The sequence below is a fragment of the Anguilla anguilla genome, chromosome 5 (genome assembly GCF_013347855.1).
Source record: "Anguilla anguilla isolate fAngAng1 chromosome 5, fAngAng1.pri, whole genome shotgun sequence".
In the NCBI taxonomy this organism is placed as follows: domain Eukaryota; kingdom Metazoa; phylum Chordata; class Actinopteri; order Anguilliformes; family Anguillidae; genus Anguilla; species Anguilla anguilla.
In genome coordinates, this window is record NC_049205.1 from 4,198,997 (window position 1) to 4,212,485 (window position 13,489).

The 13,489-nt window shown below is 38.9% G+C and overlaps 1 protein-coding gene across 1 annotated transcript; it reads right to left on the bottom strand.

Moving 5' to 3' along the window:
• Positions 1 to 2,840: 2,840 nt before the first annotated feature.
• Positions 2,841 to 13,477, bottom strand: LOC118226860. The gene is made up of 25 exons (XM_035416827.1): positions 13,457 to 13,477; positions 12,824 to 12,885; positions 12,549 to 12,649; positions 12,110 to 12,191; positions 11,834 to 11,988; positions 11,374 to 11,495; positions 10,741 to 10,802; positions 10,465 to 10,565; positions 9,894 to 10,170; positions 9,617 to 9,774; positions 9,218 to 9,339; positions 8,671 to 8,732; positions 8,413 to 8,513; positions 7,915 to 8,050; positions 7,638 to 7,795; positions 7,214 to 7,335; positions 6,671 to 6,732; positions 6,403 to 6,503; positions 5,908 to 6,043; positions 5,631 to 5,788; positions 5,208 to 5,329; positions 4,664 to 4,725; positions 4,406 to 4,506; positions 3,910 to 4,061; positions 2,841 to 3,593 (listed from the first exon to the last, which is right to left on the bottom strand). The coding sequence occupies exons 2-25, from the start codon at positions 12,883 to 12,885 to the stop codon at positions 3,501 to 3,503; spliced, it is 2,808 nt and encodes a 935-aa protein (XP_035272718.1). The 5' UTR covers positions 13,457 to 13,477; the 3' UTR covers positions 2,841 to 3,500.
• Between the last annotated feature and the right edge of the window lie 12 nt (positions 13,478 to 13,489).

Here is a 13,489-nt window from a genome sequence, read left to right on the forward strand (position 1 = left end):
AGGTGTCCCATCCACCAAGTTATGGCTTGGCAGGGCATGCCCCATATCTACGAATCATCGACAGTTTGGCACATTTCAGTGCTTCCATACAGAAATAACCACAATGACCACAGACACTCAGCTCTTAAGAACATTACCCTCTGACCTCATGTGAACACACAGAATTCACATACAACATCACACATCTACACAGTAAAGCCCCAGACTTTAATAAATAAAGTACACTACTACTACTACTTACATTGTTGGTTTTTATTACATAAAAAAATTTAAATGGATTAAATTATTGGGAGTTATTACACTATTGGTAGTTTATTACATTATTAGTTGCTACAGGGCTATAAAATGCTAAGATATTGTTAGAGGGTGAATTATTTCCACATGATTTTAAAAACTCTCAAGGGGTCAGCGCTGTTTTGGTGGCACAAGGGGAACCTACACAATATTAGGCAGGTGGTTTTAATGTTGTGGCTGATCGGTGTATATAGTGTGATCCTTAAGTATTTGGACTGACATGGATTAGAAATGAAGAAATGAATATGGGATAGAGTGGGAAATAAGGTGAAAAATATTAACTAAAAAAAATTTGAAAGTGAAGTATTAATTTATATGGGGTGTATGAAAATAATTGATTATTCAAAGTGAATGGTCAAGTTTGGAGGGCAGAACAAAACCTAATGGTTGAGCACACTGTCTGCTTAACCATTTATAATTTAAGTAAGAATGAATGTTTAAAATATTAACAGTTGTGCATAAGAATTGATTCTTTAATACGATATGAAAAATAAGCGAATGTTATGTATTGTGGGCGGGTAGTATAAGCGGTAGTAAAACGTGTGAAAATATGCCATGCTTTTACCTAGGGCATGAGAATTTTATCGATTGCGCAAGGATTGAGAATTTCACGCAGCTACGCAGGATAGACTGTGCCCTAAAGATTAGGTTCATTGTCTAATGACTTCACAGGAAGGGTGATTTTGGGACATAAAACTAGCCTACATTTGTTCCTTGGCACAACTAGACCAAGGAACTAATATAGGTTCATGCCTAATACTGTCTAATTGACAGCGATGTTCCAATCAAAAAACGCTGTAGAATTTGAATTCTGATCTTGCATTGCAAGTCTAATTCGCAAATCCAATTAATAAAACTGCGCAGAGCAGACTTCTAATAAGCTACGGTGCATGTAACGTTTTGGATATGTTGAAACAAATGTCATCAGATAGGCCTATTTCAGTTAACCGCCCGATGCACTGTTTGGAATTGACTTCATAAAAGTTATATTAAATATATAATGGCCTACTAGTACGCATGCAAACTAGCTCCAAAATGTTTGAATTCGTTTACAAAGACAGCACCGTTACTACAGTGAAATTTGTTTAATTCTCTTGTGTTAATTACACATTTTCAATTAATACAAAGCATCCCATTTCCACCTTTCTAAGAAACATGCCAAGTTTGATCTTTCGAGTACTGGAGGAAAAACTCACCCCCTCTGCTTTTCGGAGGTCATATCTCTTTGATCCGAAGCAGATCCCTGCGTTTTCCTTTGAAAGTAAAATATCTTCGGTACAGAGTAATTCCGCTTTGTAATAAGCAACTCTGCTCCTTCTGTGGGAATTGGCGGCCTGGTGATTGATCCCTTGGGCAAGTTATAAAAGGCGTGACTGCCATTTAGGGCGTGTAAAAAAGTATATTTATTAATTTTGTTGCCGCTGCTTTCCCTGACCTGCAGTAAGGGGCGTATTAACAGAACAGGGTGAACAAACATTGCGAATATTAGACATCACAACGAAGGAGAACCTTTCTTAATCGTGACTGTTCATTAAGATGTGGGGCTTGAACCCGACATCCTCCCTTCAACCGTCCGATTGCCATCCAAATGTAACGTGGGCAATGAATGTTCCCCAGTGCTATATTACTGCCCTCTAATATTTGTGTCATTTGTGTTGAATGTGAAGTCCCCGTTGATATCAAAATAATGATATTTCTGCCGCGATTTTCTCTGTCTGGTAAGAAATAACACGTTGTTGTTATTGTGGTGGCAGCTATCCATATTACAAGTTCTAGGTTGGCAGTGCATGATTTATTTGACTACGCCTTCTTGAGCGCTCCAAGCTATTTCCCACCTTTTAAGGTAAATCTCTAAGTAATATCGAGTATTAAACTATTTAGATTTTTTAGTAGGCTAGTCTGGTAAAATTGTCGTTATCAAATTTCAAGACTTGCGTCTTTTTAGAAAAATACATTACTACATCATTATTTTGGGCTGCGTTAGTGTCCTCCATGTATGGGACAAATACAATCTTTCTTGATTTGGCTCTGTACTCCACAGTTTTAGATTTGTAATCAAACAGTTCACATGATTCTCTGCTCTTGTCAAAGGGTATTTTTTATACATTTTGGTTTCACCATGCAGAAATTAGCCTCAGCACTTTGTTCTCCCTGTGTACGCTTTGTTTTCCTCCCAAAGACATACAGGTTAGATTAATCTGAGGTTCTAAATTGCCCCTAGCTAGGAGTGTGTGTGACTGAATGGGGTATGAGTCCTGCAATGGACTGGCAAACTGTCAGGATGTATTCCTGCCTCTCGCCCCCAATGCATGCTGGGATAGGCTCCAGGATCTCCTGTGACCCTGATCAGGATAAGCAGGTATAAATACAGGATGGATTAAATGTACAGATGTTAGTTTGCATTCCTTTTCTTAGTGATAGTGAAAAATGTCTTCCTGTGAGATTCCCCTCATCTGGACCTGGCATATGAATTCAGGTGATCTATTGAATGTTCCCAGAATATTGTGTCATGCTAATGACCACACAAAACTATGGAAGCAAGGTTGTAAACAAATTAAGGAAGCTGATTTTATTATTGAGAACACACAATGCAGCAATGTCTCTTCTTCAAAGGCAGTTACTAAGAAAGGAGTACAGATAATTTTATTATTTTGAAAAATGTGTGCAGTTTACTGGCTACGTACTATTTCTTCAAATAAACCTTCAATAACTTAAAACTTAATCTAGTATCTGAATTTTGTTTTAGAATACTTATCATAAACAATATTATATATTCCTGTATGTAAAATTAGTCAGGAATAGCTTTGTATTGAGTACATCTTCATTTCAAATACAGTTGCATAGATGTCTACAGTAAAACAAAAATATGGATTTCAATCATTTTCAATTGTAAATTTTAAATCAAAGTCAAATGATAATTGATTAAACAAGTTGCATTAATAATGCCTGGACATGAAATACATATGCAATACATAGTTCACTATAATAAAATAGAGATAATGCTTGATAGAAAGATAAATATGTGGAGATTTACATTTGAATACATGGGTATAATATAACAGAGCAGTTTATTTTATAGATATAAGTAAATAAAGACAAATATTACACCAACCAGCCATGCATATGTCTTAGAAAATTATAATAAAACATGAATCATAATAAAACTTTGTTTTCAGATTCCAGCTGAATGTCTAAGCTCCACCCTCTCACATGGGATGTGTGACATATTGCTGTATGTGGTAGGCCTGCCTCTTGCGCCAACGTCTCTTAATGGCCGCACAGCAACCACACAGCAGGCACTGCAACACAGAGGCAGAGAAAGTCAGAGAGAGAGAGACTACACTGCAACATAGAGTGAAGGTCAGTGTTAGAGAGTGAGAGAGAGAGAGAGAGAGAGAGAGAGAGAATACACTGCAACACAGAGTGAAAGTCAGAGCAAGAGAGAGAGCACTACCTAAATTAGAGCTGGAATACACTGCAAATACAGGGGTGTAGCTCACTGAGATGGAAGAAGGTCGGAGGCAACACATTCAGTACCCAAACACACACACACACACTCACCCACACACAGAAACACACAAACACACACACACACACACACACTGCAGTACTTACACAAAGGAGGATCCAGAAGGGGAGGAGAATGATGACAATACCACAGGGGATGATGATGGCCAGGGCCCATCCGGGGAACCTGCCTGCAGTACTTGTGATCAGCAGGAGGACAGGGCTGCTTGTGGTGGTGGGAGCTGCGGTGGTGGCCAGACCTGAAAGTGCAGGCGCAATGAGTGATTAAAACTAGCAAGCAGGAATTGCACCCAGCTAAAAGCCAGCTTTTCAGCTCCAGAAGGTGGATTTCCAGGAAATGCACAAGTAATTACTACCATGTCATGCACTTCAGTGAAATCACAAACCTGCTAACAACATATATAATCTAGACAGAACACACATAGTAATGTTGACAGCTGTACATCTGTGAGTTGACAGTGATGACACATTGAGAAGGTCACTATATCAAAAAAGAATTTTATTGAACTTTAGCAAATCATGTTTCATGATGCAAGAACAGCATGATTTTTAGTATGAGTTGATGGGTGCCAGGGGAACTTACCACTAACTTCCAGTATCGCAGCCAGGAAGTCACTTGGTAGGTTGATGTCACCTTCCCGAAAGACATACTCCACACTGGCATTAATCACATTGAGCCCATTGCTGCAGGAAGACATAAAATGACAGAATTTAAAATGTTTGCCTCGTGCTTATCAAATTCACGTTCACTAGATTTTACCAAAATGATACATTTTCTACTTTTCTCAAAATATGTAAATATTGTAATGAACAAACCAGAAACCCAAGGTTTGTGACTTACGTATAATTTGCTTGTGGGAAGGTAAACTGTATTGCATTGGGGCTATTCAGCAATCCGTTAAGCTGGAGGTTGAAGCAGAAATAAACAAGTGAACAAAAATCAATATGTTAAAAGATCATCCCCACTGCCTTGTGAGGTAAATATAGTGCTGTGCTGAACAGGTGCCTGCAGGGTAAGTGGTACAGTATGTGCAGTTTCATCCTTGAGCCACAGAAAAACAATTTTTACAGTAGCTTATGAACACATAAAACATCTAATGAGGAGTCATCCGAGTCTGATTGCCTCAGATAAACCATGAAGGAATGAAGTTAAAAAAAATTAATAGCAGAACCTACAACCTGTAGGTTCATGATGGCAGTTACCCATCCATCTACAGGAGGATGGCAACTGATATAGTGCAAGTAGGAGTAGGAAGGCAGAAGACCGCAAGTTACAGTAGGACAGTAGTTTCAGTTATGTTGGGCCCTATAAAGAATGTTCTGATCTACAATTAAAGTTGTTTGTTCCCACATTACTGTGCTGCATGCTGACAGGCTAGGCTTACCAACTTGTTTGCGGAGTCCTGAATGAGTTTTTGCGTTTCGTTCCTGAGATCATATTTCTCTGGAAAGGTCACGTTGCTTATCTGATAGTTCAGTTTCAAAGCGAAGATATGATCTGATATTTCTGAGGGGAAAAAAAAGGAGGGAGATTTTTCAAATATAAATTTCATTTTGATTATGCATTGTCACGCTTAAAAGCATTTGAGTGTGTGTCACTTAAGTTCATACATTTTTTTCATGCAAAATTCTTAACAAATTTAAATATTGTTTTGACTGCGTCGCATTTTATAAAAAGAAAGTATGTTAATGAATAATATTCTTGTAACACAGAATGAAAAAGGGTCCTATAAAAGTAGAGAATTAAAAATTTTGTAAAGGTGACAAGGGACAATAGCAGAGACGGGGTGTGTGGACTTGTGACGTACTCTCATATTCGAGGTCCGCAATCCTCACAGGATTTTCCATCAGCCTTAATTCACGACCTTTCAAGAAAACGCTGACGCGGGAGAGAACCTGACTCTCAGTGGGGACGGGTTTGAGGGTGTGGAACACAAATCGAAGAATGATCAAAACTGTGCCACGGCTGCAGGAACAGAATAAAATTTAATTTGGATTAGTGGTGCATTAGATGACAGGTTAGACGCAGAAGTTATTGCACTGGGAAGAGACCGACTCAAACCAAAAATAAAAATGGAAACATACACCATACGTATAGCTTCTGTGGTGGTTGGTGCTCCTGGAATGGGTGTAACGCTTTGAGTGGCTGGTTGAGAAATTGTTGGAGCAACAGCTGAAGTTGTTGTAGACATGACAGGGGAAGATGTAGTGGTGGCAAGACCTGTAAGTACAGAAACAATGACTCGAATTAAGCAGGAACTTCATCCAGCAAAATGTCAAATTTTCAGTTATGGTGTAAAACCAGCAGAAGAATTTCTAAAAAAATTTAAAAAAACACACAACAGTTTTTTCCACCAGAACATGAGCTTTGGTGAATTCACAATCTTGCAAACAACACATGTAATCTGAACAGTAAGTAAATCGTGATCTTGGAAGCTGTACATCTGTGAGTGGTCAGTTCTGGCACAATGAGAAGGTCACTATATCAAAAACAATTGTATTGAACTACAGCAAATTGTTTTATGATGCAAGAACAGCATGATTTTCAGTATGAGTTGATGGGTGCCAGAAGAAACTTACCACTAACTTCCAGTATCGCAGCCAGGAAGCTGCTTGGTTGGTTGATGTCACCTTCCCGAAAGACATACTCCACACTGGCATTAATCACATTGAGCCCGTTGCTGCAGGAAGACATAAAATGACAGAATTTAAAATGTTTGCCTCGTGGTTATCAAATTCACGTTCACTAGATTTTACCAAAATGATACATTTTCTACTTTTCTCAATAATGACATGTAAATATTGTAATGAACAAAGTTATACCAGAAACCCAAGGTTTGTGACTTACGTATAATTTCCTTCTGGGAAGGTGAAAGGTTTTTCATTAGGGCTATTCAGCAATCGGTTAAGCTGGAGGTTGAAGTAGAAGTAAACAAGTGAACAAAAATCAATAAATTAAAAGATCATTCCCACTGCTTTGTAAGGGAAATATAGTGCTGTGCTGAACAGGTGTTTGCAGGGTAAGTGGTACAGTATGTGCAGTTTCAACCTTGAGCCACAGAAAAACACAATTTTTACAGTAGCTTATGAACACATAATATATCTAATGAGGAGTCATCCGAGTCTGATTGCCTCAGATAAACCATGAAGGAATGAAGTTTTTTTTTTTAAATAGCAGAACCTACAGCCTGTAGGTTCATGATGGCAGTTACCCACCCATCTATAGGAGGATGGCAACTGATATAGTGCAAGTAGGAGTAGGAAGGCAGAAGACAGCATGTTACAGTAGGACAGTTTCAGTTATGCTGGGCTCTATAAAGAATGTTCTGTTGTACAGTTAATGTGGTTTGTTCCCACATTACTGTGCTGCATGCTGACAGGCTAGGCTTACCAAGTCGTTTGCGGAGGCCTGAATGAGTTGTTGCGTTGTGTTCCTGAGACTAAATTTCTCTGGAAAGCTCATGTTGCTTATCTGATAGTGCAGTAGCAAAGCGTAGGCATGATCTGTTATTTCTGAGGGAAAAGGACAGGAGGGAGATTTTTCAAATATAAATTTCATTTTGATTATGCATTGTCACGCTTAAAAGCATTTGAGTGTGTGTCACTTAAGTTCATACATTTGTTTCATGCAAAATTCTCAACAAATTTAAATATTGTTTTGACTGAGTCACATTTTATAAAAAAGAAAGTATGTTAATGAATAATATTCTTGTAACACATAATGAAAAAGGGTCCTATAAAAGTAGAGAATTTAAAATTTTGTAAAGGTGACAAGGGACAATAGCAGAGACGGGGTGTGTGGACTTGTGACGTACTCTCATATTCGAGGTCCGCAATCCTCACGGGATTTTCCATCAGCCTTAATTCACTACTTCGCAGGAAAACGCTGACGCGGGAGAGAACCTGACTCTTAGTGGGGACGGGTTTGAGGGTGTAGAACATAAATCGAAAAATGATGAAAACTGTGCCACGGCTGCAGGAATAGAATAAAATTTAATTTGGATTAGTGGTGCATTAGATGACAGGTTAGACAGAGAAGTTATTGCACTGGGAAGAGACCGACTCAAACCAAAAATAAAAGTGGAAACATACACCATACGTATAGCTTCTGTGGTGGTTGGTGCTCCTGGAATGGGTGTAACTCTTTGAGTGGCTGGTTGAGAAATTGTTGGAGCAACAGCTGAAGTTGTTGTAGAAATGACAGGGGAAGATGTAGTGGTGGCAAGACCTGTAAGTACAGAAACAATTACTCAAATTAAGCGGGAACTTCATCCAGCAAAATGTCAAATTTTCAGTTATGGTGTAAAACCAGCAGAAGAATTTCTAAAAAAAAAAAAAAAAAACACACACAACAGTTTTTTCCACCAGAACATGAGCTTTGGTGAATTCACAATCTTGCAAACAACACATGTAATCTGAACAGTAAGTAAATCGTGATCTTGGATGCTGTACATCTGTGAGTGGTCAGTTCTGGCACAATGAGAAGGTCACTATATCAAAAACAATTTTATTGAACTACAGCAAATCGTTTTATGATGCAAGAACAGCATGATTTTCAGTATGAGTTGATGGGTGCCAGAAGAAACTTACCACTAACTTCCAGTATCGCAGCCAGGAAGCTGCTTGGTTGGTTGATGTCACCTTCCCGAAAGACATACTCCACACTGGCATTAATCACATTGAGCTCGTTGCTGCAGGAAGACATAAAATGACAGAATTTAAAATGTTTTCCTCGTGCTTATCAAATTCACGTTCACTAGATTTTACCAAAATGATACGTTTTCTACTTTTCTCAAAATATGTAAATATTGTAATGAACAAACCAGAAACCTAAGGTTTGTGACTTACGTATAATTTGCTTGTGGGAAGGTAAACTGTATTGCATTGGGGCTATTCAGCAATCCGTTAAGCTGGAGGTTGAAGCAGAAATAAACAAGTGAACAAAAATCAATATGTTAAAAGATCATCCCCACTGCCTTGTGAGGTAAATATAGTGCTGTGCTGAACAGGTGTTTGCAGGGTAAGTGGTACAGTATGTGCAGTTTCATCCTTGAGCCACAGAAAAACACAATTTTTACAGTAGCTTATGAACACATAATATATCTAATGAGGAGTCATCCGAGTCTGATTGCCTCAGATAAACCATGAAGGAATGAAGTTTTTTTTTTTTAAATAGTAGAACCTACAGCCTGTAGGTTCATGATGGCAGTTACCCACCCATCTATAGGAGGATGGCAACTGATATAGTGCAAGTAGGAGTACGAAAGCAGAAGACAGCAAGTTACAGTAGGATAGTAGTTTCAGTTATGTTGGGCCCTATAAAGAATGTTCTGATCTACAATTAAAGTTGTTTGTTCCCACATTACTGTGCTGCATGCTGACAGGCTAGGCTTACCAAGTCGTTTGCGGAGACCTGAATGAGTTGTTGCGTTTCGTTCCTGAGATTATATTTCTCTGGAAAGGTCACGTTGCTTATCCGATAGCTCAGTTCCAAAGCGAAGGTATGATCTGATATTTCTGAGGGAAAAGGACAGAAGGGAGATTTTATTTATTTATTTATTTTTTTTTAATTATTTTTGGTTATGCATTGTCACACCCCAATAGATTTGAAATTGTCATTTCAGTTTTTCCATGCAAAATTCTAGATTTTATGGAGTGACATTTTATAAAAGGATAATGTGTTATTGAATAATATTACATAATAATACATTATGAAAAAGAGTCCTAAAAATGTTGAGAAATTTTGTAAAGGTGACAATGGACAGTAGCAGAAATGTGTGGAAGTGAGACGTACTTTCATACGTGAGATCCTGAATCCTCACTGGATTATCTAGCGCCCTTGATTGACGACTTCGCAGGAAAACGCTGACGCGGGAGAGAACCTGACTCTCAGTGGGGACGGGTTTGAGGGTGTGGAACACAAATCGGAGAAAGATGAAAACCGTTCCACGGCTGCAGGAACAGGGAAATTAAATTTGGATTAGTGGTGCATTAGATGACAGGTTAGACAGAGAAATTATTTCACTGGGAAGAGACCGTCTGTTAAACCAAAGATAAAAATGAAAACATACACCATACGTATAGCTTCTGTGGTGGTCACCGCTCCTCCGGATGTTGGTGCCTCTAGAATGGGTGTAACACTTTCAGTTGCTGGTTCAGAAATCATTGGAGCAACAGCTGAAGTTGTCGTAGAAGCTGGAAAATTTGCACCAGATGTTGGTGCCCCTAGAAGGCGTGTAACACTTTCAGTTGCTGGTTCAGAAATCATTGGAGCAACAGCTGAAGTTGTCGTAGAAGCTGGAAAATTTGTTGTTGCAATGACAGGGGAAGCCGTAGTGATTGTCGGACCTTAAAGAACAGAAACAATGAGTCACTGAAATGAATCGAGCAGAAACGTTATCCAAAAAAAGGATGATTTTTCTAGTATGGTGTAGCACCAACAGGAAAATTTCTAAAAAACAAAAAAAATCTGAACAGGAAGTAGACAATCATCTGGGAAGCTGTACATCTGTGAGTGGTCAGTTCTGACAGGTCACTATATCAAACGCAATTTCATGAGTTGAACTACAGGAAATCATGTTTTAATATTGTAAGAACAGCAAGAATTTCAGCATGAGTTTATGGGTGCCAGGGGAAACTTACCACTAACTGCCAGTATCGCAGCCAGGAAGTTGCTTGGTTGGTTGATGTCACCTTTCTGATAGAGGTACTCTACATTGGCATGAATCTCATTGGGCAGGTGGCTTCAGGAAAACGTGAAAAGACAGAATATAAGAAGTTTGCTCCATGCTTTTCAAATGCATTTTTTTTTTTACATATTACCACAAGGATAAATTCGCAACTTGTCACCATGAAGATACGTGAAATTAATATTTTTATGCATAAAATCATACCAGAAGTCTCAGGCTTTTCACTTACGTAAATTTGGCTTGTGGGAACGTGAAGGGACTTGCATCAGGTTGAATCAGCAATCCATTCATCTACAGGTTGAAGGAGAATGAAACGGGTGAGTGAAAATGATCAATGAATTCAATAATCATTCTCACTGCTACGTGAGCATTGATTTATTGGTCAACTGACCAAAAAGCCTGAAATTCAGTGTACTGTTCTTTCCTGGCATGATTCAGAAACCTTGAGTTTTGCTGTAAAGCGAGTCCTCAGTTAACCAGTTTTCTGCAGAGTAACTGGCATGTGCACTTTAATTCCTGAGCCACAGAATCACACATCAATTGTAGAGTAATCAAAATCCACATAACATATCCAATGAGGAGTCCTCTGAGCCAAATCCTCTCAGATAAACATTAAAGCATTCTATTTTTGGAAATAACAGCAGAACCTACAGCAGACACATGACTGAAGTTACTCAAACATCTACAAATAGATGGCAAGAGGTTACAGTACAATTCTGAAGTCTGAGAAAAGTATCATCAGATCGTTACAGCAGGATACTAGTTTAGTACAATCAGGGTCTCTATAGAGAATGTTCAGCTCTACGATTAAACTCTGTTTGTTTCTACTTCACTGTGCTTGATGCCGTCAGGCTAGGCTTACCAGCTTGTTGACCGCGTCCTGAATGCGCCCTTGCGTCTTCGTCCTGAGTTCCACATTCTCTGGAAAGCTCACGTCATTGATCTTGTAGGCCAGGCTCAAAGCGAAGGAATGATCTGTTAATCCTGAAAAAGAGACGATTGGAAGTAGATTCTTCAAAAATTACACTTGGTTTGGCTTTTTATTGTGACACGTCAAAGCATTTAGTTTCTATCACTGAGGTATATGTTTTATGTGCAAGCACCATTATCTGTAACAATGTCTCTGTGTGGAGAATTCTCAACTTCATTAAATATTTTTTTGACTGCGTCACATTCTATAAAACTATAAAAAGCTAATATGACGTTGAATAATATTCTTGCTGCCCTTTTTAAGTAAGGTCCAATGAAAGTAGTGAATTAAAGATGGCTGAAAAGTGGCGAGGAACACTTGCAAAGACGGAGAGTGTGGATGTGTTACGTACGCTCATATGTGAGATTCTGCACCCTCACGGTATCATTCAGCCGGATTTCATCACCATTCAAGAAAGGACTGCCCTTTGCTAGAACGTCACTCTCACTGGGGACGGTGTTGTTGGTGTGGAACACAAGTCGGACAAAGATAAACACTGGACCCACACTGCAGAAATACATGGAGATGACATTAGGATTAGAAGTCCCTCAAACCACAGGTTGGACAGAGAAATCATTTCACAAGGAGAACCCCAACTCTACAACCAAACATAAAGATGGAAACCTACACTGTACGTGGAGCTGCTGTGGTGGTCACTGCTGGAGAATTCGTTGTGGCAATCACAGGGGAAGCTGTAGTGGTTGTAGGACCTTAAAGTACAGAACCAATGAGTCACTGAAATGAATCAAGCAGGAACTTTATCCAGCAAAAAGGCTGATTTTCAATTATGGTGTAGCACCAGCAGGAGAATTCTAAAAAGAAAACACACAGCTGTTCTTTCCACCAGAACATGAGCTTTGGTGAATTCACAGTCTTGCAAACAACACATATAATCTGAACAGGAAGTAGACAATCATCTGGGAAGCTGTACATCTGTGAGTGGTCAGTTCTGACAGGTCACTATATCAAACGCAATTTCATGAGTTGAACTACAGGAAATCATGTTTTAATATTGTAAGAACAGCAAGAATTTCAGCATGAGTTTATGGGTGCCAGGGGAAACTTACCACTAACTGCCAGTATCGCAGCCAGGAAGTTGCTTGGTTGGTTGATGTCACCTTTCTGATAGAGGTACTCTACATTGGCATGAATCTCATTGGGCAGGTGGCTTCAGGAAAACGTGAAAAGACAGAATATAAGAAGTTTGCTCCATGCTTTTCAAATGCATTTTTTTTTTACATCTTACCACAAGGATAAATTCGCAACTTGTCACCATGAAGATACGTGAAATTAATATTTTTATGCATAAAATCATACCAGAAGTCTCAGGCTTTTCACTTACGTAAATTTGGCTTGTGGGAACGTGAAGGGACTTGCATCAGGTTGAATCAGCAATCCATTCATCTACAGGTTGAAGGAGAATGAAACGGGTGAGTGAAAATGATCAATGAATTCAATAATCATGCTCACTGCTACGTGAGCATTGATTTATTGGTCAACTGACCAAAAACCCTGAAATTCAGTGTACTGTTCTTTCCTGGCATGATTCAGAAACCTTGAGTTTTGCTGTAAAGCGAGTCCTCAGTTAACCAGTTTTCTGCAGAGTAACTGGCATGTGCACTTTAATTCCTGAGCCACAGAATCACACATCAATTGTAGAGTAATCAAAATCCACATAACATATCCAATGAGGAGTCCTCTGAGCCAAATCCTCTCAGATAAACATTAAAGCATTCTATTTTTGGAAATAACAGCAGAACCTACAGCAGACACATGACTGAAGTTACTCAAACATCTACAAATAGATGGCAAGAGGTTACAGTACAATTCTGAAGTCTGAGAAAAGTATCATCAGATCGTTACAGCAGGATACTAGTTTAGTACAATCAGGGTCTCTATAGAGAATGTTCTGCTCTACGATTAAACTCTGTTTGTTTCTACTTCACTGTGCTTGATGCCGTCAGGCTAGGCTTACCAGCTTGTTGACCGCGTCCTGAATGCGCACTTG

Bases quoted from the DNA above. Each gene is read 5' to 3' on its own strand.
- LOC118226860 (XM_035416827.1), bottom strand. From the start codon at position 12,885: ATGAATGGATTGCTGATTCAACCTGATGCAAGTCCCTTCACGTTCCCA. The intron at 12,650-12,823 runs GTAAGTGAAAAG...GTTTTCCTGAAG, and splicing joins TTCCCACAAGCCAAATTTAC to CCACCTGCCCAATGAGATTC. The intron at 6,733-7,213 runs GTAAGCCTAGCC...TTCAACCTCCAG, and splicing joins AGGCCTCCGCAAACGACTTG to CTTAACCGATTGCTGAATAG.